General features: G+C 49.5%; 2 protein-coding genes across 2 annotated transcripts; one reads left to right on the forward strand and one right to left on the reverse strand.

Annotated features, from left to right (window-relative positions):
* The first annotated feature begins 4,109 nt into the window (after window positions 1–4,109).
* Window positions 4,110–4,863, forward strand: atoh1c (atonal bHLH transcription factor 1c). The gene has a single exon (XM_047032698.1). The coding sequence runs from the start codon at window positions 4,162–4,164 to the stop codon at window positions 4,861–4,863; it is 702 nt and encodes a 233-aa protein (XP_046888654.1). The 5' UTR covers window positions 4,110–4,161.
* Window positions 4,864–6,906: 2,043 nt separating this feature from the next.
* On the reverse strand, window positions 6,907–20,413 carry waplb (WAPL cohesin release factor b). Its single transcript, XM_047032433.1, has 20 exons — window positions 20,096–20,413; window positions 18,784–19,274; window positions 16,174–16,906; window positions 15,705–16,048; window positions 15,475–15,599; window positions 14,177–14,272; window positions 13,264–13,425; window positions 12,357–12,493; window positions 12,139–12,250; window positions 11,810–12,040; window positions 10,940–11,051; window positions 10,514–10,611; window positions 9,800–9,876; window positions 8,640–8,800; window positions 8,377–8,492; window positions 8,093–8,254; window positions 7,780–7,993; window positions 7,519–7,607; window positions 7,270–7,365; window positions 6,907–7,065 (listed from the first exon to the last, which is right to left on the reverse strand). Exons 2-20 carry the CDS (start codon window positions 19,250–19,252, stop codon window positions 7,000–7,002), a joined length of 3,600 nt encoding a protein of 1,199 aa, XP_046888389.1. The 5' UTR covers window positions 19,253–19,274; window positions 20,096–20,413; the 3' UTR covers window positions 6,907–6,999.
* Window positions 20,414–20,910: the final 497 nt, after the last annotated feature.

Genomic DNA, 20,910 nt, shown 5'->3' on the forward strand with positions numbered 1-20,910 from the left:
CACAACCATCAAATTCCCGTGGTCTCGATGTTGTCATCACAATGTGATATTTGATAGAGACAACATTTGTTGTTAACAGTTCAGGACTCTGTCATTGACACTGTCTTTACTCTTCACACACACACAAACACTCATCCTCACCATCAATTCCCCAAGGCGGATGGTCACCGATACTGGGGTGGGATTTTTGGGGACAGCAATTGTTAAAATAACAGCGTCCAACAACCTGGCTTCCTGCTTTATTCCCAAAGGACTTGTGGCTCCATCAATAGAAAGCAATTATCTTTTCCCATTGTGGGGAATCTATGCGCGTGTGTGTGTGAGTGTGTGTGTGTATTAGCCAGAGGGAACAAGCAGGTCTATACTGATCATTGTTCAGAAGATCAATTAGGAATTCAAGGCAGCAAGTAGCAGAATATCAGGCAGTTGTGTACCATTTTAGGTAGTTTATGGACAACTGTAGACACACTGTGGTACACACACACAAAACAAAAATCTGCCCCAACAACATACAAAATCAATATCATATGTTTTTAATCTCTCTTATTACACACGCAAACAAGTACACACTCAAATATGCACCGGTTTGTGAGTGTGTTTGTGAGTGTGTTTGTGAGTGTGTTTGTGTGTGTGTGTGTGTGGTGACATGGGCCCAGAGGAGCCCGTAGGGGAGGCTTCCATAAGCACAGCAACACGCCTGGCTGTCCCTAGCTGCTCACGTCTGGTTTGCTAGCCTAATCAATGCCTGGTAATTGGGCCAATAGGGGCCAAAGCACAATGAGGGGTGCAGGAAGGTCTTCCGATGTGAAAGAGAACTAACAAGAGCGGGAGTATGGGGTGGGGGTGAGAAGGGAGTGACAGGGCTTGATGTTGGTGGTGGGGTTCTTCAGGGAGGGTAGTAGGGGAGGTACCTGAAAAGGATTGTCTTGGTAGAACATGGGAGACCAAAATTGACCAAATGAGTGTGACGGGGAGGAGGGGCAGGGGGGGGGGGGAAGAGGGGGTGGTGTAAGAGGAGGAGGACGACCAAACCTCCCAACGCCAATGGTCCAAGCTGGACGTCCTCTCTTCCTCTCTGTCTTGACTGACCACTGATCAAACACATCAAAGTGTCCGTGAGCTACTTTGATCAATAAGGGGCCCAAATGCTGAATGGGGCCAGAGTGCAGCTTGTTGGGCCAGAGGGACACCACCTGGACATATCGGACTAGCACACACACAAACTCACTATACTTTTAGTAAACGACAGTGCATTCAATGATTGACTTTAATTACTTTAGGATCATATTTTTAAACAGCCCATGAACACTGCACATAAGCATTCCAGATGAAATAAAATGTTCTGGAAAAGATCAAGAAATTGTCCAATTATGTTCAGTACAGGATAGTAAATGTTACCTCTTTAGCACAGTTTTACTGTAGACACTTCAACTGTTTTCATATAAATGTGCTGGAAAGTGCAGCTAACCTATTTCAGTGTCCTGGCAGGAGAAATTGGTCATAATTGTATCTGTGCATGAGAGCATGAATAGTATGTTTGAATCATAAAGATTAAGTGATATCCTTTTCTGATTTGGTCAAAGTACTACATGCATAGAAAAGTATTTCATCAAAGTTTTAAACCATTTTGGACATACTGTATCTGTCCAAGTTTTAAAGCAGTTTTTTCTTCAGACTTTAACAGTTTGACACACAATGTCAAGCTTATCATTGTTGTCAGACTGCAGCATTGACTACTCTACGGTTATTTAACCCTTTATTGCCTGAGCCAACATTCCGAACATTCCATAAGCTGTTGAAATATGATATTCATATTAATATTTTATGAATTTTCATATTAAATCATACACCTTAACTGTTTATACCATCTTGAAGAGGAGAACTAGGGGATTTTTATCATGTCAATAAATATATGATCACTTGAGGCAAATCATATTTTGTCAAAGTGGTTTCAGGCAGCCATTTTTTACAAATACTTCTCCGTCCACCATACCGCATCAGACAACTGAATTTTTAACCACTTTAATTACAAGATGGAGAAATACTTTGAATAGGTGGAATATCCACAAGTCTGTGGGCAATGTAGAACAGAAGACAGATTAGAAATACCATATTTTGATTAAAAGTTATGACCATTCTAGTGACTTGTGAAGACATAGGGGAAACCGGAATTATCCTGTCCCAAAAGTAGCTAGCGCTATGGCTGGATGCTCCTCTCGATAACTAAAAAATGTTCGAGTTTCTTCCACAATTGACCAAATTGGCCAAACAAGGCATGTACATTTAGCTTACAGTGTAGATAATCTAGCTAGTTAATGTTGTTTTTCCAAGTTTTTTTATAAATCTGCTCAAATCGAAGCTAAACAGTGCTACTACTGCCATAGCTGCCTGTCACAAACGGCCAAGCCGGACACGTCATTCTTTCCTTAAAAAAACTCGCGTCACTCCCACAAACAAATTCTTCGGAAGTAAAAAGTTGAGACTTTTAATTGACAATATTGACAACACATATTAAGGAACTTGTCTTTACTCATAATATCTTCTCCGATTTCAATTCGAAGCTGTAAATCTAACACTGTAGGCAATCTCCCATGGTCTCCGCTCTGGCTCCGCCTCGGAAAACAATGACTGCCGTTGCTGACGATAAATGTATTTCCCCCTCCCAGTAACCCCTTAACCAATGATATGTGCTTTGAGCTTAAGTTGTCATGAGTATCTGGCAGTTTTCAGAAATAAAATCGGTGATTGGACGGCAAAGTTATTAAGGCGGGAACCATGGGCATTTTAATGTTCATATTTGAATGGTCCGGCAGGGGGACCAAAAGTAGCTATCAAATACTTGGGTTGTCTAGATTAAATTAGTCTGAGATCGATGTCACCATTTTAACAAAGTGTGTTGCTGAATTACTTTTTAATCAAGCCGTGTTATATCGCTTTCCTTTTGTTCCATGTTTCACAGAAGTTAATGAATGTTGACAAGTGTGCGCTTCAATCCTGCACTTTTGGCTCATCCGTCCGGTTTGGACGGTGCATCCCTTTGTTGTTGATGGCAAACACTGAAAAGAAGAAAAAGTATTGCCCGTGCTGCCCTCCAGCTCTAATCCTGTCAGCGAATGATGGTAGCATTTCTTCTTGTTTTGCTCTGACAGGCATGCATGCACCCCAATTTACCCTCTGCGCGGGGGTCCCTCTGCTCCAACCATCCGGCGCGCGGCGCTGGGTTTGATCACGAGCCCGCGTCCTCGCCTCAATGAGACGCTTCATTAGGTTTAATAAGCGGAGCGTGCCAGCAACTGTCAGGCCAGGGACCACCTCACCAGGTGTTGCTGCTGCTGGCTTCCTAGGGACCAGTCCTCTGTGTGGTTAGTTTTATTCATTGATTTACTTATTTGTGTGAGCATGCTGTGTTGTTTTTAAACCCCATGCGTGGGTTGCTGTGGTTCCAACATGCAGAGAGAACTGAAACCCGAATAGTTTTAGTTGACACTGTTAAATTGGATTAGATCACCGCTGAGGATTTTGTCTGTAACTGTCGAAAAATATATTTGGATGCGTTCATTTATTTTATTTTTAGCCAACAGCCTGTAGTCCTACATTCCACACAAAACGTATCCGGCTGTCTAAGTTTAACTAAAAGCTCATTTAAATGTGTAGGCCTAATGAATGGCATGTATGTATAGCCTATAGGTGAATGGAAATCATAATAAGACTATTACTGGTTGGTTGACTTGGTTAAATAATGCCTGTATTTTCGGCACAATAATAATGTATCCATATTGTGTCCTTTTTTGTGGCTGACAATGAGATTATCTGTTTAAAGCCTGTTTCTTCTTTATCTAAAGAATCGCTAATGAATGTCTAAGTAGCTCAAAAGTGGCATCGCAGTATTCTCCTGAGCCAAGACCATGCGCCCGGTGATCACTGGCACGGACCTAATCCACTTTTGATGAACTTGGTAAATGGACTCCCTGCGGTCTTTATCAAAGAGACTTAGCGCTATTCATCAGGCGCACACGACCCTAGCCACGCCCCCCATGCGTCCTCTCAAGCCTAAAGCCTCGGTCGCTTGTCAATAAATTCTGCCCTCACGTAACAAACTTTTTAATGACAAGTGGGCCGGGGTCTTGAACGTTTAGTTGTAGTATCTGAGCTGTTCGTTTTATGCCCAAGATAATGCCACGACGTAGAAGTTGTGCGTCTTACAATTCCAGAGATGTAGACAATACTGGTGTGAAAGTTGTCTTGAGTGCGCATCACTTGGACCTTGCGCATGAGTCAAATTTTCAGACACTCGCTCCAAGTAGTTGGGTAGAGGACAAGACAGCGGAACGCAGGAGCGAGTGTGACCCGTGCGCAATCGTGGAACTCCGGTTAGGACCAGGACTCCGGTATATCGAACCGGACCAGAGCGCCATAGAAAGAGCGCAGAGGCGTCGCCGCATGGCAGCCAACGCCCGGGAGAGGAGGAGGATGCTGGGTTTGAACGTTGCCTTCGACCGCCTACGGAGCGTCATACCCAACCTGGAGAGCGACAAAAAGCTATCAAAGTCAGAGACACTTCAGATGGCGCAGATCTACATATCCACTCTCAGCGAGTTGTTACAGGACAATGCCAGTGTTACGGAACTCAGCACCGATCAGGACCAGATCAGGCCGGACCAGGTGAACACAAGCCCACGAGAGCCCTCCCAGGTGAACTCTACAGAGCAGGGCTCGAACAACGACCTACCTGACCCGGACTCAAATGGTCAGCTAGGTATTGACAAAGACAATCGATGCTCGACTCGCACGCATTGTGATGACGAGAAAGGCGACTTCAGAGGTTTTATGAACTTCTGGGAGAGGACGAATGGGGCAAAGTAAAAAAGAAAAGTTATCAGCACCTATTTTTAGTTTTATCTTCTATTTTATCTACAGTATGTAGACCTGAGTGGGTCTGATGACTTAGCTAGTATTTTCTTTACTTTTTGTACTATTAATGGTCATTCAAAAGATGTTTACACAAGTTATTATTTTGGCATTAAGGCTGAAATCAAAATAAAGCAAATTAAGAGGAAAAAAAAGGTACTGAAAGTAGCAATTTTATTTTGAGTTAAAATTATGTACAGTACAGGTAACCAAAGACATTATTCTTGAAACTGGTACAAAGGTCAAGTTCCTGCAGTTGGCTTTGTATACGTTTTCATCTGACTCTGAAACAACACAACTGAGAAATGCTGTATAAAATAAAAATAGAATTGGATTCAGAAAAGTAGTCTACCGTTCTAATTTCCAATAGGCTAAATTTACAAGTACTATTTACATTGTTCCATTCATTTTTCCAGATTTTTGTGAACAAGTTGAATAAAGCTCTTGTAAACTTTAGAAAGTGTTCAGTCAGGTTTTACAAAAGAAAAAAAAAAACAGCAGCGACTGAACTGCAACTGGTGAGTGTGTGTGGACAGAGCGAAGGAGGGGGAGACAGGCTGAGTCTCTCAGGGAGACCGGGTGCTGCGAGGTCTGTTCAGAGGCTGGACAAGGACAACCAGACAATGCACAATTCATCTGTACAAACCCAGGCTGAATGAACGCATGTTTTGTGGTAGGAAATTAAATAATTAAATATTTCCAATTCTGTACAGCGAGGTTCATCGGGTCAAGGCTTGAAGTAAAAGTATTTCAGATTACGTTTGAGTGACTGACTCTGGAACACTTCATTTTGTGATGCTCAGTTTGTCTTCTTTCTATTGTGTGGTCCTCAACCCCTGACACTTAACAACCACAGCGGGGTTTGAGAACATAGGCAAACAAAGCAAATACACATCAAAGCTGTAAAGTTAGCTTCAGAGTACTGTGGCTTTGAGGGGGGGATTCAAGGAGACATTTCAAAGAGAACCGGGACCGTGCACTGGTTAAGGATTAATATAAAACTTTTGTTTGGGTCAGTGAATGATGCTCTTCAGATCTGGGGTGGGATAAGGGATATAATGATGTCCAGAACTTAAAAGACACAGTTCACTCAGACGAAAACGACCCACAGGCCAATCCCCCTCCAAACATAGTTTGGTGGAGGCCATGGGAGTTCTCACCACTTGGCAACTGTAACATACATTCAACTGAACTGTCAAAGCCATAGTAGTGAGACCAGAGAGTTACAGAAAAATAAGTAACATATCCCTTTAAAGAGAGAACTGCTTCAAAAACAGAAACGTCATTAAAGCAAAGAGAGAAAGAAAACAAAATACTGGTTTGGGCATTTTATATGTACAACCTGAAGAAGAGCACAACTGGAACATCTTCTACACAAAATTGGTTCACACACACACACAAATAAACAAAACAAAAAAAATCAGCAATTTAAAAAAGAGAAATTGTGTCTTTCAAATCATCAATGATATAACGTGTCCTAAGGGAACGGAGAGGAGCGGACAGCCATGGAGCCTGGGTGGAGGGCCTGGGTGGAGGGCCTGGGTGGAGGGCCTGGGTGGAGGGCCTGGGTGGAGGGCCTGGGTGGAGGGCCTGGGTGCAGGGCCTGGGTGGAGGGCCTGGATGGAGGGCCTGGGTGGAGGGCCTGGGTGCAGGGCCTGGGTGGAGGGCCTGGGTGCAGGGCCTGGGTGGAGGGCCTGGGTGTCCTCTGGGACAGAGGGGCTGCTTGGGGAGGGGCGGCTACAGGGCTGACACAAGGCTGCAGGAAGGAGGACACAGGCCCTGCCACTCCCAAGTGATGAAGATGAAGATCTGGAAGTGGGATTTCTGTCTGTGTGTGTGTGTGTGTGGTCAGCCCCAGTTTGACCAGTGTGTGTGTGTGTGTGTGTGGTCAGCCCCAGTTTGACCAGTGTGTGTGTGTGTGTGGTCAGCCCCAGTTTGACCAGTGTGTGTGTGTGTGTGGTCAGCCCCAGTTTGACCAGTGTGTGTGTGTGTGTGGTCAGCCCCAGTTTGACCAGTGTGTGTGTGTGGTCAGCCCCAGTTTGACCAGTGTGTGTGTGTGAGAGAGAAAGGGGGTAGGACAGACATGCTTTTTTAGCAGTTCTCCAAATAGTCAATGACCCGCGAGATGGACTTCTGTCCTGCTGTACCTACGTCACACTGGAGAGAGAGAGAGAGAGAGAGAGAGAGAGAGAGAGAGAGAGAAAGAGCAGAGGTTAGTGACCACACACACTTTCGTCACACAAGGTCCCTATTGAGATGCCCAGCTACAGGACAACCCGAGAGGCATGACCCTCATTGGCCTCCATACACTCATATGGTGCCGAGGAAACCAGGCCTTCAAAACCTCCAATGGAAACGTACCGTCAGGTTCATGAAATTGAGGAACTTCTTGAGCATCTCCGTCATGATGGAGAAGTCTCCTTTTGGCAGGTTCTCTCTAACAGTAGTCACATTAGTCTGGAGGAGAGGAGAGACCGGGTCAGGGACAGTGGCAGCACTGACACACCCAAACCTACAACGCTCACGCCGGTCCAAATCCAGCAGTGACGCACACTGACAAGCACGACAAATCCACGCGACACTGCTTCGTGTGTGTGTGTGTGTTCTTACCGGACTCCCCTGGCAGAGACAGCCCAGTAGCAGGGCAGTGTAGGAGGCCACGATGCTGTCCTCCATGTGCTTGCCAGCATGCTGCAGGGCTGAGGAGAACAAGAGAGACAGATGGAAGAGAGAGAGTGGGAGAGTGGCATACAAAAGAGACAATTATATGTCAGTGGAACCTGGCCAGCAAATAACTATCATTCAAAGTGTTTATTATTGTAACATGTCAAGTATATGACATCAAACTGTGTGTGTGTTCCTCCCCTATACCTTTGTTGAGGTCCAGCTCCTCGTCCTCCTCCTCCTTCTTCTTGTCCTTGGCAGCTTCGATCTCAGAGTGGTTCTCGGCCGCCACCCACTGGATTTCCCCGCCCGTCTCCTGCCACTCTCCGCTCTGGTCCAGCGCCGGCTTGGGCGCGTCGTTGATGAAGTCGTCCGTCTCCGCCTCGGCCATGACGGCGGCGCGCTCGCGCTGCAGGAACAGCTGGAGGGGAGGGGCGAGGGGGGGACACGCACTTTATAGCAGGCCTGAACACACACACATGCACACGGACACACAATAACACAGATCCACCGCCCCCACCTGGACCAGGGCAGCGATGGCGCTGAGCGAGCCCGTATTCAGCTCCTCCTGGGTGGGGGCCAGGACGCTCTCCCAGGGAGCCCCCCCCTCCATCTCCATCTCCACCAGGCAGTAGCGGTTTCTCGCACTGTACTCCACCAGGTTGATAAGCAGGCCCAGGCCCTGGAAGGACACCCAAACAGACACACCATCAGGGAGGTGGAATACACAGATCGAGACGCTTTGAAAGGCTCGGGGGAAATGGGGGGTGTGTGTTTAATCTATACTGTGTGTGAGAGACTCACCAGGACTCTGATGTCGAAGCGCTGCTCCTGAGCCAGGTACTGGGGAGCCCGCAGCACACAGTTCAGAGCTGTGACCAAGAAGTCCTCCTGCTCGCCTGTTTTAGTGCTTCCCCACTCTACAAACACAAACACACACACAGGTTAGAAGATACTTCTGCTAACTTCCCTCACACACACCTGCATGGGAACAGGCACACAAACCCCGGATAGAGGACATACAGGGGTTACGTTCAGCTGTGTGGGTGTGTGTGTGAGTCTCTCACCGTTGTCGTGGGTGAGGTTGAGCAGCAGGCCGATGATGGCCCTCATGCAGTCCTCCACGGCCTTGCCCACGTTGCTGTGGCTGGCGTGGGGCAGGGCGGGGCCGGGCACGGCCACCTGGCGGCTGTACCTCTGGATCATCTCCTCACAGTGACGCAGGGCCCTGCGGGAAGGGGGCACAGGGGAGGACACAGGGTCATACACCCGGCCTGGGGGGGTGTGTGTGTGTGTGTGTGTGTGGGGCGGGGTCAGAGGAGTGAGAGCGGGACCAACGGACGGACTTTAATCTATTCATTCTTACTCCAGCACCCCTCGGCAGCTGGGCTCAGAGAGGGGCTTCGTGGCTGTGCAGTCATGTCTAAAGGTTGGCCTAGCCGAGCCACACACACAGTATCCAAGCAGCTACATGCTAAATATCATAATGTGATTAACGCTAATGGGAGGTCATCCATTATCAGCCATGGTGCGGTGGCACAATTCACTCATTAGACAGGAGGGAGAGAATAGCGCAAAAGAAGAGAGGGAGTGTGTGTGTGGGGGTGGGGGGGGGGGGGTCCTAATGATAGGGGGTCTGGAGGTCTGGATGACTGACTTGTGGCCCCGCTAGCCCCTCTCTGATTCCAGGCTAATGTAATTAGCCGAGCCGTCCAGCTGAATGCTGCTAGTGAGCCGCGCGTGTGACTGGCTCTTTGTTGACACGGGTCTTCCTGCTGCCCCCTCCTCTCTCCTCTGCCTGCAGCCTTCGCCCCCCCTCCCAGCCAGCATGCCCTCCCTCTCTTCTCCTCCCTCCCCAGGCCCCCCGGCTAGCTGTCCCGGGCCGGGTCACGGGGGATGAGGTTCAGACCATGACCCTGGCTGCACCCTGTCTGGGACCTGCTAATTCACTTCCAGACTAGGAGAGGGGACAGAGGCTGTGGTGGAGAGGGGTGAGGGTGTGGGAGGGAAGGTGGACGTGTTCCAAGTCTGCTCCAGGGTCAGGGCCAGGCTGAGTCTGTAAAACGGAGCAGAGCTGGGGCAGGGGGGCGGGCGGGGGCAGAGGAGCGACTGACCTCATGCCACAACAGGGAAATGTAAGACAAAACAGCGGCAAATAAAGATGGACGTTTCCCACGCGCTGCGCACACAGCTGTGTGCGTGTGTGTGTGTGTCCACGCATGCTCACTTTGCTGAGGACACGATGAGGGATGAGTCTTTGTATGCGATCAGGTAGCCTTGGTTCTCTGGGTTATGTACAGTAACCTAGGAGACGGGGAAGGAATGCAAAAAAAAGAGATGTAAAAAGATAATGAAAACAGACACAAGTAAAGGAGAAATACAATTTCAACTTAATCTCACATCAACATTCTTCATATAACTGCAGAGAGAGAAAGAGAGAGCTAGAGAGAGAGCGAGAGAAACAGCGAGAAACAGAGAGAGAGCGAGAAACAGAGAGAGAGCGAGAGAAAATAACTCTGCTCTAGTCTGTTTGTGTGGCCAGATCAATAAGTAGAGGCTTAGCAGTAAGGCTGGCCCCCTCGTATCCTCAGTGTGTCAGTGGGAGCTCCTGTGGAGCTAAGCCCTTAACCACAGGATCTAGCACCGCTGGGCAGATCAATAGCTCCCAGTTCCACTGGCACTCTGGAGATGAGCTCTGGGACAGCAGGTGAGGAACACCAACAAACGCTGAATGATTTCTGGTTATTTTCAGCCACTCGGTTGCCAATGTGATTTACAAATCTCTGCACTGTCACCGTGTCCCTGACCACTGAAACAAGATGTTCTGGTCCTCTGGTTCTGTGGACACACTTTTTTTGTCCATCAGAAGAGTGTGTGTGTGTGTGTGTGTGTGTGTGTGTGTGTGTGTGTGTGTGTGTGTGTGTGTGAGAGAGAGACTTACACTCTCCAACACTCGCAGACATCTCTCGGCCCCCCAGAGCGAGGCCACCAGCTTCTCCTTGTCATCTTCCTGGCTGAGGTTCCCCACGCACTCTTTCACTGAGCGGGCAGGGGAGCAGAGAAAGTTACATCACACAGACTCTCTAGTCTGGTCCTCATGGATGCTTCACATCGCAAATAGGGGCCGGGCATCACTGTTGCCCAGCCTATCAGGTGGAGCTATAAGTCGTCTAGGGGGTATGTCCCTGTACTTACTGCAAGTCACTCTGGATAAGAGCGTCTGCAAATGACTAAATGTAAATGTCTACTCCTTAAAAAATATAAAAAATCACTGATCTGATATGAATGGATTGGCATAAACTGTATGGAGGGCCTTGGCCTAACCCATCTTGTTGGTTCAGAGATCAGGTCTGTGGTGAGGGCCTACCTTGATCTACTATGTGGTCCAGACCTCCCAGAAGCCTCAGCTCCTCCTTGAACCAGTCTCCCGCCCTCTTGGAGGTAAGGGACAGCAGGGTCTCCATGGCTAGATGCCCCGTCTGCAGGGAGGGGAGGGGGACGGAGGGGTGAGACGGGGAGGTTGAAGAAAAAAAGCTGAAGATAAAGAGCGCCCGATGAGAGCATTCACATCACCATCAACACTATAATAGGAATGAATAAACCATGTCAAAGGGGTCGATAAAACAACTCATAAAGTCCGATAGTAGCTGGATTTATCCCCACTTTGAGTTGGGAGTCTTTTTCATGATTAATTCAGCGTTCCACATGAGGGGAAGCGATGCTAGCTACTGACGCTGCCGCAGACATCCTGCTTTCATGGATGAAGAGGACGCCCCGTGACGAGCGGGTTAGTGGGCGTCTGATCTGATCCAGCCCGCCGCACACAAACACGTCTGAAACTCCCTTCTGCCAGAAGAAGGGCAGAGCAAGAGAGAGGAGACTGTCGACTTGCTCATCAGACCCTTGCATAACTTCAGTAGATATTAGACAGCATTCAAAGTCATGTCTTGGTCACATTTCATGGATTGGGGGAAAAAGATGCTGTGGATTGCCTGTAGATGGCCCAGTGTTTACAGGAGTTTGTATTAGTCTGTCAGAGTGCTCCATACTACCCCTCCAGCAGAGACAGAGAGAGGGGGAAGGGGGAGAGAGACAAACCCGGAGATGACGGCTCATTACTGGGGAGGCTCCCCAGCCAGGCCAACCCCAGGCCTGGCCCACAGAGCTCCAAGAGGAGCACGCCTGCGGGCAACACAAGCACCAGGGCAGGGCAGGAGCTGCGCCCGGCCCAACCCACCGTGATGTTCTCCAGGTCCAGGTGCTTGTTGTGGACCGTCTCGCACAGCTTGCGGATCTTCTCCTTGACCTTGGCCATCTCCTTGGCGCTGAGCTGGGCGTCGGAGCCCGAGTGGCCTTGCTCCAGCTCCAGCAGGCGCAGCATCAGGTCCAGGCTGGCCCGGTCCAGGTCCATGTTCAGACGGTCCCGGCTCAGGATGTACATGAGGGAGGCTGTGCACAGGGACAGGTTCTGGAGGGAGGGAAGGAGATATGAGAAGGGCGGAGCTAGAAAGAGGGTGGGGGGAGAGGAGGCCAGCCTGTGGGGGGGGGGGGGCTGCAGTTCCTTACCGGGTGCTGGGGGGCGTCGTTGAGGGTTTTAAAGACTTGAGCCACCTTGCCCGCCGCCCGTAGGTGCATTCTGAAGCTGGGCATGGCACACCTGGTGGCCAGGCTGATGACACTGCAGGACACCACACACTCAACAGGTTCATCTACTGCCTGGCTGCATGTTAGTCTTACCTAAGGCAGTGTGTGTTGAGAGACTGGTGTGTGTGTGTTAGTCTTACCTAAGGCAGCGTGTGTTGAGGGGCTGACCAGTCTTCAGTCCTGTGGCCAGGTACTCAAAGTCGTCAGTGAACTCCTGGTTCTCTCCAAACTCCACCACGTCGTTGAAGTGCTTGACATGCTGGACTACCGTGTACAGCTGCAGAGAAGCACAGCACATGAGCCTCAGCCACACACTGGCTCCTCCACACACAACAACTGGATGAAGTTCATGACACTGCAGCACATTGGAGTGCTGCAGGAAGGAGAGGCAGGGACAGGTGATATGACATGCGGATCCCCTCGGCCTGCCCGAGGCATTCAAACCAGAAACTTGTTGACAAACATGGTCTATTTACTTGTGTAACTGGGTTTCAGTTACACAATTGTTCAATGAGATGAAGCCATCCCAGTGTTCTCCCTCTGTTCTACTTGCATAACACCTCCCACTTACATCATCTCTCAACTGCTAGCGGGCTACACTCTTCCCTGGTGTGGGTGTATGAGAGTAGGCAGCTTGGCATCAGGCATCGGTATGGATATGAGCTAGCCTGGCTAGCGTACGGGTACCGCTATTCTCAAGCTAATGGATGAGACATTAAGGGTGTTTGTAGGGAGTCAAGCGCTCACATGTCTAACACTAAAGCTAAAGAAAGTGCATGTGGGCTGTTTGATTTCAGCTGGCAGGCCACACACTGCTGCTTGGTATGCAAGACGCAGCACAGACGACTTCATAATAGCTCCTAACCACCACACAGGTGAACAACACCATCTGTCATGGAACTCATATCTACAGTATCACACTGGGCTGTCTTGCATGGAATACCCAGGACTATTTGAACAAAGACTTGGTTCAATATCCAATGGGAATCACTAACTAGGTGGGAAAGGGATTGGTTGGACGTGGCTGATGAGGATTTGGGAGCTCACCTCCTTGTGCTCTTTTCTACATTTCAGTGCGGTGACAATGTCCTGGTAGGGCTCTGTGGGGAAGGACACCGATTTGATGACCTTGGGGGGAGGGGGCGGGGCCTTGAACACCCCGTCGTCTTTGTGGGAGTTGGTGTCTTTACTGGAACCTGAAACACCGGCCTGGAGGAGAGAACCGGAGGGAGGGAGAGGGGGAGGAGAGAGAGAGGGGGGGGGGGGGGGGGGGGGGGGGGGGGGGGGGGGGAGAGAGAGAGAGGGGGGGGGAGGGAGAGAGAGAGAGGGAGTGAGAGAACAGCCACCTGCTCTCAGTACACAGCACTGCTGGTGATTCACAGAGCTGAAGCTCAGCCAAAGACCTCCTGCCTCCTTACATAACACACACACACACGCGCGCACGCCAAACTCCCACGTGAATAGACACACTCATGATCACACACAGGCCCTCTCTCGCTACTCACACGCACGCGAGCACACAGTTATGACAAGCAGTAAAAGCTGACAAACATCATCGGCGTCCGCTAAAAGATGCCGCAGCGCTGGAAACGCCAATGCATTTTTAACGAGCCAATTAATTCCATTCAATTGCCTGATGCCACAACACAGGCCTAATGGCATTTGCTGAATGACAGAGCAGGCAGCCTCAGATGTGACTAGGCCTGTGGGGTGAACCACACGGGCATGGAGAGGATCAGAGCGGACAAACAGGATTACACCTTAAAGCGGGAGATATAATGCAATGTTTTGTGTAGGGCCGGTTTTAATGTGCTGGCTGGAGGAGAGACCCAAGATCATGTGGAGAAGAGAGCGGGACAGGTTTGAGAAAAAGAGAGAGAAAGGTGCGTGTGTATAGGTGTGTGTGGGTGTGTATTGGTGTGCAGGTGTGTGTGTTTGTGAGAGAGGGCAGGTTTCTTACGGGGGCCGTCTGTGAAGGAGGCAGGGCTGGCGGGGGAAGCTCCTCGCTCTCTGGTCTGTTCCAGTGTCTGGCGTTGTACACAGCTTTGGTGGGAGACTGCAGGGAGACAAACAGCAACAACACAAGCACCTCGTCAGTCTCAGCAGCTCCCTCCCCCCCCCCCCCCTCCCCCCCCCCTCCCGCGCTACAGGAGGCTCCATCATGAGACACAACGACAAGAGCGACACCCCGGGGCTGCATCATTCAGCCCCACGCTGACGTCTTATTCCTTGCCCTCTCTGCTTCCAGACCTGGTGAGGGCTACAGGGGCAGCTCCCTGGCCCAGGGGATCAATACAGAATACAGGAAAGAGGAAGGAGAGATAAAGGGCTAATTGGTTCAGATGAAGAGGAGTGGGACTGAAGGACGGTGCATTGCAGGACAGTGTTGGAGTAGTCCCACTCCATAACCCCCCCCTCCCCCCCTACAGTTAGACAGAACAGCTCTGCCCCTAAGTTTGTGTGATTGTATGAGCGTGTGTGTATGAGTGTGTGTGAGTGTGTGTGTGTATATGAGTGTGGAACACTCAGCCACGGGTGCTTCAGTCGCTGGAGCTGTAGTAATAATAGAAAATTATTTTTACGACTGCTGAATATCTGGCCACTTTCAAGGGCTATTGTTTTTTAATGAGTTTGGCTCTCCCGCTATATTAGCTTGCAGCACACAGTTCATTATTACAAAGGCAGCGAAAGAACTTCCTGACAGAAGTGCAGGACAGGGACCTTGGCAGCCAGCCTGGCACTGCAGACGAACACCAGCAGCACTTCTGTGCAATGCACCTTCACGCTGTTGTTGTTGCTGCCGTGTTGACCTATGCCATCACGGTGCGACTCGAGGGTCCAACTAAAAGAATAAAAGCCAAAGGCGTGTATTTGGATGACATAGCGTCTGGCCTCCTCGCCGAGGTGATTTGATATGACAGGCTGAAACGGTGAGCGCTGGCCCTGCTCATCGATCCTGCGTGGCGGCCTGACCTGACCGCAGGGCCACAGCCAGAGGGCCGGAGGGAGGACGCTCAGGGCTCTGATGAATGAAAGAGGAGGCGGGGGAGATCTTCAACTGTAGGCCCTCCATTCATCCTCCCATCAATGATCCAACAGGTCGTTAGAGAAGGAACCCTGCTGCTGGGCGGGGGCCATGGCTGAGCGTGCTCCTGTAGGACACTGCCCGGGTTCCTGCTACTCTTGAAAGTATGAGCGTGTGCTGCCAAAGGGTCGTCAGTCTACACCTGAGTATCCCCCCCCCACACACACACACACCTTCTTGGGACCACTGAAGATCTTCCTGCTGCTCTCCTTGGACTTCTCTGCTGGCCTGCCCCCCTGGGGTCTCCTGAAGGCCTCGGGCACAGCCAGAGACGGCTCCTCTGGGAACTCCAGCACGTCTACAGGGAGCGACAGAGAGGGTCAGACATGTGTGTGTGTGTGTGTGTTTGAGTGAACGAGTGTGTGTGTGTGTGTGTGTGTGAGACTGCGTGTGGCCGGCTGACCTGGCCTGAGCAGGTGGGCTTCACTCTGCTCTGGGTCCTCTCTGGTCCAACTGTCCTGACTGTCACTCGGTGGCGGACTCTCCACCTCAGTTTCCATGACGGCGGCAGCGACGGCGGCGGCAGCAGCAGCCCTCTGGGCCTTCCTCCTCTCCCTGGCCTGGGAGTCTTCCTCATCACTGTCACTGTCACTCATGTCGTCGAAGCCAAAGTACTTGATCTTGTACTTGGAGCCCTCTGAGGTGTCAGGGGTCTCCTCCCCCTCCTCCAGGGGCACCTCCTTCTCCTCGAAACCAAAGAAGTCCAGCTTGGTGTCCTTCTTTGACTTGCTCTGAGTGGGTTTGAGCCTGAGAAAGAGACAGAGAAGAAATCCAAGGTCAGTGTTGTGAAAACAAACAAAAAATCCTGTAAATATTCAACCCCTCCTGTGTGTGTGTGTGCGTGTGTGTGTGTGCGTGTGTGGTGTCTCCACCTGGTCGGTTTGGCGGCGGGGGCGGTATCGGCCTTCTTCCTCAGACGTCCGGCCTCCCCCAGGTCTCCCAGGGCGACGGTTGCGGTGGTGTTGACGGTGGCGTTGGCCATGTCCTCCATGCTGCGGTCCAGCGAGTCCTGGATGGTGACGTTACACACAGACACACACGACGGGTGCAGGACCGTGTAGTCTCTCGTCCTGCCTCGGCCCGCTGGTTTGGTCGGCTCTGTGCTGCTGGGCTTGGCGGCTACGCTGCTGCTGGTGCTGGTGCCGTCCTTACCCTGCTTGTTGGGCCGGCGGTAGGTCCGGCAGTTGGAGGTTCTGAGGAGAGACTGGGAGTTGTCGGAGGGCTCGCTCGGAACCTCCCAGTCCCCCTGGCCCACTTCCTCACTCTCACTGGTCAGCTCCGGAGGGGGGGGCTTCTCCTCCCGGCCCGCCCCCAGGGTCCGGTCCCGGCCCAGGCCTATGCTGTAGCCCACCGGCCCCGACCCGGACCTCACCGAGGAGGCCCAGCCCATGGAGGGCTGGTTCCTGGGAGGCTCGGGGGTCGGGGAGGTGGAGCGGAGGCCGATGACGGCGTCCCAGGAGTCGTAGGCCTCTTTGGCCTCCGTCTTGAGAGTGGTGGTTTGGGCCAAGGGCTTCTTGTCGCTCTCAGAGGCGTTGCTGTACCAGGAGTAGCTGTGCTGCTTCTCTGGAGTGTCGCCCTGAGCGGACCAGCTCTGCTGGGGCTTAGCTGAGGGAACAACAGGTGAGACGTTTGAACGTGTGATCAGCAGGAAGCAGGACACGTAGGAAACACAAACCTCATAACGAGCATGGTTTTGTGCAACGGTCAGGATGATAATTATTCAGGCAGAATGGTAGGCAGCCTGTTAAGAGAGGCTAAGGGTCCTGAGAAGGCCTCTTCCTGTGTGTCTAGACAGAAATGGCAGCTCCAAGACATGTGAAACACCATGTCTGACTGACTGCACTTTTCTATTTCTGAGCTGCCCCCACAGCTAAACTGAGCTGATGGCTTTGGGTTGCGACTGCAGCTCTTAAATAATTAGTCAGATTCAGAGGCAAAGGCCAGAGGACTCAGCTTGATGAATCCTTAGTGAGGCTCGAAACGTATTACCATCCCTCGAAGGGCCCAACCCGGCCTGGAAAGTTTCCTTTAACTCTGTCGATATTGATCGTTCTGTCACACACAATTCACTGAAACAATTACATAAGCCATTTAAGAGGACAACCAAATTGGTTTTGGAAATGATCCTCTTGGTTTGTTTGGAACAGTGCTGTGTGCAGCCGATTGCTAAATGTGACAGGGATAAATACTTTCAGTTTGGTTTGAACAGTGAGAACGTGACCCTAAAGAGGGAACAAGGGGATCCATCATCATAAGAATCAATCTTCAGTGACAACGGGCAGATTTATAATGCAACAGCTTAAAAGTAACCAAGAAAAGTAGAATCCTTGCTTGTTCTGGAACCGGTACATGGATACCACTGTCTTCTTCTGCATTCACAAAAATGACAACAAATAACGACTTAAGTCACATTTCAGAAATGCCAGCACGGTAATGAGCGCCAGTGACCTGAAGCTAGAGGCGCCAGGGACACTCAGCATGGATGGAGACTCTAATGGAGACGGGCATCATTGGTGGAAACAAGGACGGAACCTCACAACACAGGAAACTGACCCAGAACAGTCTCGGCCTCTGACAGTCAGTTACGGCCAGTCTGGATCTGCTAAACAAACCAGAATATCATTCCCAGCAAAGCGCCACCTGCCACAATAGAGACAGCCATGCCGGGCCAAAGCTTGGGCCCCTAAAATGATGTAGCACCTGTCAAACCTGCCCGTTTCTAATTAGACAATGCACACGCATCTGCATTTTCCTAGTGGGAGCTTTGGACGGACTCCACCAGAACCACCTGTCAGGCTGACAGTTTGGACCTTCCAGCACAGATTAAGCACTGCTGAGTGGGGAACAAACTCACTCCTGGGACCCTGGCCTTGGAGGTCGACCGGGGACGAGAGCTACCTCCTCATTCTGTTCCCAGATCTCAGACACAGGTAGATCAATTCAAAGTGGAGTAAAGCCAGAAGTTTGGTATGAAGTAACAGCCACTCATCATCTACCTGCGCTGGAGGTTGGATAATGAAGAGCTAATGGAGCTAGTTTAATTACAGAGGAAATAAAGATACTGATTTTGTATGAATTATAATAATGTTCTTTATATCTGTTTTAACAGCCTAAATGTCACACTGAATCACTTGAGACAATAATACAGATTGTCAACTAAGAATAGGTCTGTATTTGGGGCTGATGTCACCCATGTCCTCACAAATGCAGACCTGATATGAATTTAATTTACAATCAATACAACTAACACAAAAATCTGACTGATTGATTAACTGAATAAACTAATGAGTAATAAACTTATGACTCACTGCACTCTACAATGGCTCAAAATACAATTCAGTTGCAAACATCCACCAAAGACTACGTTAAACAAACCTTGCACCATAATACTCAAAAGATCCATTAATATGGGCCTCACGTCAAGAACACTAGAAAACATCAAGAACACTAGAAAACTGGTTTTGAAGAATCAAGAGTCATACCAGAAGTTGTGGTGTTGAAGAACCGGGCTGTGTCCATCACCCTCAACTGGTTCCTATCACTGGTCGAGCTGGACGTCCTGGGTGCCGATGCTAGCAAACTGGCCTGCTGGCTGATTCTACTACTGGAGGCCTCCAAGCTGAGGCCTGGTCTCTCTGCCTGGGGAGGTTCTGCAGAAGCAGGCTTGGCAGGGGAGGCCTTAACCTGGCTTCTGGAGGTGACGGGTTTAGACTCCTCATCGCTGTCAAACCCAAATGGATCCTCTGAGCTATCGTCCGACACCCTGGCCTTCTTGGGATGCTCAGCCAGTTCTGTCCAGGCCCCTGAACGCTTGGAGCTCACCTTGGCTTTGTATGTCGTCTCACCCCATTTGGTGCTGAGTGTGGCTCTCTTGTTGGAAAGGACCTCGTCAAACTTGGAAGTCCCCTCTCCTCCCTTTCGGCTGTAGGTTTTACCAAATCTGGATGTCATTGTGGCCCCTGTTTCATATTCTCTGGTGGACAGAATGAAAACAGGAGATCAGCTAAAGTCATTGATGACAATAAAAACTTTTAGCCACGTACAATATAAAATTGTGACACTTATAAACATACTGTTGTACTGGAGATGTTAGCCTAGGAACCTCAATAGGAAGTAAACAAAAAAACATAAAACTTCGTTTGGTTTTCACCAACATTCTGTAATGTATTAGAATTAAACTTTCGTGAATGCTTTGCTGAATAAACACATGGGTGATACACTTAGCTAGCTACCGTATAGTCTGACACACAATAAATTGCGTTTCTAAACACCCAATGTAGCAGGCTACTTAGCTAGCTAGTTAGCTAACTCGTCTAGTAACTGTTCTGGATTACGCAGGCTAGCTACTGTAGCTCGCGGTTAACACTGAAGAAACTGCGATGGAATGGGAGAAATAAATACATACAAAACAATGTAATTTACTCCGTTCACGTGATTTGGTGAGCAAGCTGTACATAACGTTAAAGATCTTTCTTTGATGATAAGAATAACCAATCTTGTGTCGTTGATTATATTCTACGGGAACAGTAGCCGTCTGTGAACACGCACTCAGACACTATTATTGTAGCTAGCTGTAGAGAGAGCTAATGTTATGCTAAGGTAGCAGCTAGCTAAGTAGCTCTCTTCTTGCTAACACTCATCGAATCCTTCGAAACACGACTGTCGACATCCAAAATTGCGCGTCAATCTGAAAATGTTGACTCAATCCTAGAAGATTACAAGAATGCCGGTTCAGATTGAGTTAGTAGTGACACACAGTTAGTCAACTATACTAGCCAACGTTAGTCCACTTACTTGGTGCGTGAAAATGCCGGACCTCAAAACAACACTCCGAGTATGAGGCGGCCGCTTATTACAGCAGATTGGGCCTCCTCCAAGCTCCTAGCACAATATAAACAATGCTAAACTGCTTCCAACAACACCTAATTGGAGACTCTACCACACAATAACAGGTCTCGTAAATTGTAGATATAGAGACAGTCTCTATATAATTAATATGTGGTCTGAAATATTCCTTTTGTCAAGCTATATCAAACTCGATTGTCTACACTATGATAAACCAATGGCTTCTATTAGATTCCTCCTCCCTCGTCCTTCGGTAGAGAAGCAACGGCGGTTGTCACCTCGAAGCAAGTCGGCTGTTAACCAATCAACGAAGGAAACTTTGGAACGTGACACCGAACAAGAGCCCAGTGAGACAGTATCGTTTGTTATGATTGGCTAAAATTAAGGGGGGAACGGAGCAGTTTTGCGATTCATTGGATTACCAAAGTGTCTCTAGATCACACCGAACTGTAGTTAGATGGGAGATGTAGTGAAAAAGAGCCCAGAACACGCACTTCCCGAAATTTGTTCGAAAAGAGCCTAGGAAAATAGTAACACTTTATTGCCCGATATTGTTGAAAAACCCTTTGAGAGGAAACAAAGTAGGGCCTAGTTTATGCCACAAATGATAGAACTGATTGAAAGCCTACATTATAGATAGTAGCCTAAATAATAAAATTGCCTACGGGCAATGACGAAAAATAATAATTACAAACATACGTTTCTCTTCAAAGAGCTAAAATTTGGACCAATAAGGGAACGCTAACACTGTTGGTCTCCTTGGG

Source organism: Hypomesus transpacificus, chromosome 13, assembly GCF_021917145.1.
Source record: "Hypomesus transpacificus isolate Combined female chromosome 13, fHypTra1, whole genome shotgun sequence".
NCBI classification, from domain to species: domain Eukaryota; kingdom Metazoa; phylum Chordata; class Actinopteri; order Osmeriformes; family Osmeridae; genus Hypomesus; species Hypomesus transpacificus.

Coding starts and splice junctions, on each gene's coding strand:
- atoh1c (XM_047032698.1), top strand. CDS start 4,162: ATGCCCAAGATAATGCCACGACGTAGAAGTTGTGCGTCTTACAATTCC.
- waplb (XM_047032433.1), bottom strand. CDS start 19,252: ATGACATCCAGATTTGGTAAAACCTACAGCCGAAAGGGAGGAGAGGGG. Junction 16,907..18,783: donor CTTCAACACCACAACTTCTG/GTATGACTCTTG, acceptor TTGTTCCCTCAG/CTAAGCCCCAGCAGAGCTGG. Junction 9,877..10,513: donor GTCTGCGAGTGTTGGAGAGT/GTAAGTCTCTCT, acceptor CCCGTCTCCTAG/GTTACTGTACATAACCCAGA.